Source organism: Lactuca virosa, chromosome 4 (assembly GCF_052849685.1).
Source record: "Lactuca virosa cultivar CGN04683 chromosome 4, Lactuca_virosa_CGN04683_v6, whole genome shotgun sequence".
NCBI classification, from domain to species: Eukaryota; Viridiplantae; Streptophyta; class Magnoliopsida; order Asterales; family Asteraceae; genus Lactuca; species Lactuca virosa.
Window position 1 is genome coordinate 122,609,488 of NC_136429.1, and position 782 is coordinate 122,610,269.

General features: G+C 42.3%; 1 protein-coding gene across 1 annotated transcript; it reads left to right on the plus strand.

The window, feature by feature from the left end:
* The first annotated feature begins 214 nt into the window (after positions 1-214).
* Positions 215-520, plus strand: LOC145104972 (uncharacterized). Its single transcript, XM_079042122.1, has one exon. The coding sequence runs from the start codon at positions 215-217 to the stop codon at positions 518-520; it is 306 nt and encodes a 101-aa protein (XP_078898248.1).
* Positions 521-782: the final 262 nt, after the last annotated feature.

The following is a 782-nucleotide window of genomic DNA, read 5'->3' on the forward strand; positions in this document are numbered from 1 at the left end:
GATAAGTTGGGCATTTTTGGATTCAATCATGGAGCAAATGGGATTCGGGTCCAAATGGAGATTATGGATGAATGGTTGTCTTGAATCCGGTAGAGCTTCGGTGATCATTAATGGTAGCCTAACAAAGGAGTTCTCTATGTCGAAAGGTGTCAGACAGGGAGATCCTATCTCCCCATTTCTTTTCATCATTGCGATGGAATGATTAAATCAGGCGATGAAGACGGCTGTGGAAAAAGGAATTTTTGATGGCATCAAATTTCAACAATCTAATCTCTGTTTGTCTCATTTATTCTACGCAGATGATGCACTGTTTATTGGCGAATGGTCGAGGCGTAATATTGCAAACTTAGCCCGGATATTAAGGTGTTTCTATGTATCGTCGGGGTTAAAGGTGAACTTCAGGAAGTCAAAGGTATATGGGGTGGGGGCCTCCCACACTGAAGTAATAAATTGGGCAGCCCCTCTCGGATGTGAACCTTCATCCATCCCATTCACCTATCTCGGAATCCCGGTTGGATAGAATATGAATCGCAGGAAAGCATGGGAACCAATTATCGACAAATTCCAAGCAAAGATGTCGACCTGGAAAGCGAGATCATTGAGCTTTGGGGGCAAGATTAACCCTTGCAAAGGCTGTACTGGGCAATCTGCCTACTTTCTTTATGTCCATTTTTGTAGTACCAACAGGAGTAATTGACACTTTGGAAAGAATTAGAAGAAAGTTTATATGGAGTAAAGAGTATGACAAAAAATGCATTTGTTGGGTGGCGTGGGAAAAGCTA

Excerpts from the sequence above, each read along its gene's own strand:
- LOC145104972 (XM_079042122.1), top strand. The coding sequence starts at position 215 with ATGAAGACGGCTGTGGAAAAAGGAATTTTTGATGGCATCAAATTTCAA.